Genomic DNA, 1,234 nt, shown 5'->3' with positions numbered 1-1,234 from the left:
TCCCTCCCTTTCTTTCTTCCTTCCTTGCTACCTTCCTTCCGTTCTTTCTTCCTTCCTTTCTTTCTTCTTTCCTAATTGTCCCTTCTTCCATTTGGAAATTAACTTTCTCCTCACCTTTTCTTTCTTTATTGAAATTTTTTCTCCAGATCCGTTTCTTCTAACCAACCAGTAAGATTTAACATATAAAAACAATATGAAACAAAGAAAAAGATAGTAAGATGGGCACAGAATGAGAAAACTTTTGAAGAAAATTTCTTCTTTCCATATCTCTATCATGACTAACACAATCACGTTGCCATCTCAGAAAATACTATCTTGAAGTTATTCTCCTGAAAGCCCCTTTGACTTCCTTGTTTCTCAGACTGTATATGATGGGGTTTAGCATGGGGGTCACTGCTGAATAGAACACTGAAATCATTTTATCTCTTTCATTCATTATCTTGGAGTTGGGCCTCATGTAGGCAAATATTGCAGAGCCATAGAAGAGACCCACAACAATGAGGTGGGAGCCACACGTGGAGAAGACCTTGAGTCTCCCGTCTCCAGACTGCATCTGGATCACAGTGCAGATGATGTTCCAGTAGGAGATGAGGATGAGGGAGACAGGTGCTAGGAGAATTACCACGCCCATTGCAAAGATGGCCATTTCTGTGCTGTAAGTATCTGCTGAAGCCAGCTTCAGGAGGGCAGGAGGCTCACAGAAAAAGTGGTTAATGACATTGTTTCCCCGGTAAGGAAGACGCAGTGTGAATGTGGCATCTACCAGGGACACAAATGCACCACTGGCCCAGGACCCTGCAGCCAGCTGGACACATACCCAGTGTGTCATGATAGTGGAGTAGTGTAGCGGCTTGCACACAGCCACATAGCGGTCATAGGACATCACTGCCAGCAGTGCGCAATCTGTACACCCTACTAGAAGTAACATTATTAATTGTATGGAGCATCCAGTAAAAGAAATGGTCTTCCTCTTCACCAGGAAGTGGACGAGCACCTGGGGCACTGTGGTAGTAGCAAAGCAGAGATCTGCAAAGGACAGGTTTCTGAGGAAAAAGTACATGGGGGTGTGGAGTCTTGGGTCTGAGTGGATGAGCAAGATGATCAGCAGGTTTCCCAGCACAGTGAGCAGGTAGATGAGGAGGAAGAGGAAGAAGAGCAGGACTTGGGTCTGTGGGTCCTGTGAGAGGCCCAGGAAGATGAATTCTGTCACAGAAGTTCTGTTGTCTTCACCCAT

At 45.2% G+C, this 1,234-nt stretch overlaps 1 protein-coding gene across 1 annotated transcript; it reads right to left on the bottom strand.

Moving 5' to 3' along the window:
- Window positions 1–310: 310 nt before the first annotated feature.
- LOC308416282 (olfactory receptor 2D3-like) lies at window positions 311–1,234 on the bottom strand (the record flags this gene model as incomplete). The annotated part of the gene is made up of 1 exon (XM_080911213.1): window positions 311–1,234. The coding sequence occupies one exon, from the start codon at window positions 1,232–1,234 to the stop codon at window positions 311–313; it is 924 nt and encodes a 307-aa protein (XP_080767339.1).

Source organism: Micromys minutus (genome assembly GCF_963924665.1).
Source record: "Micromys minutus genome assembly, chromosome: 2".
NCBI classification, from domain to species: Eukaryota; Metazoa; Chordata; class Mammalia; order Rodentia; family Muridae; genus Micromys; species Micromys minutus.
This window is presented reverse-complemented; position numbering and strand designations above follow the sequence as displayed.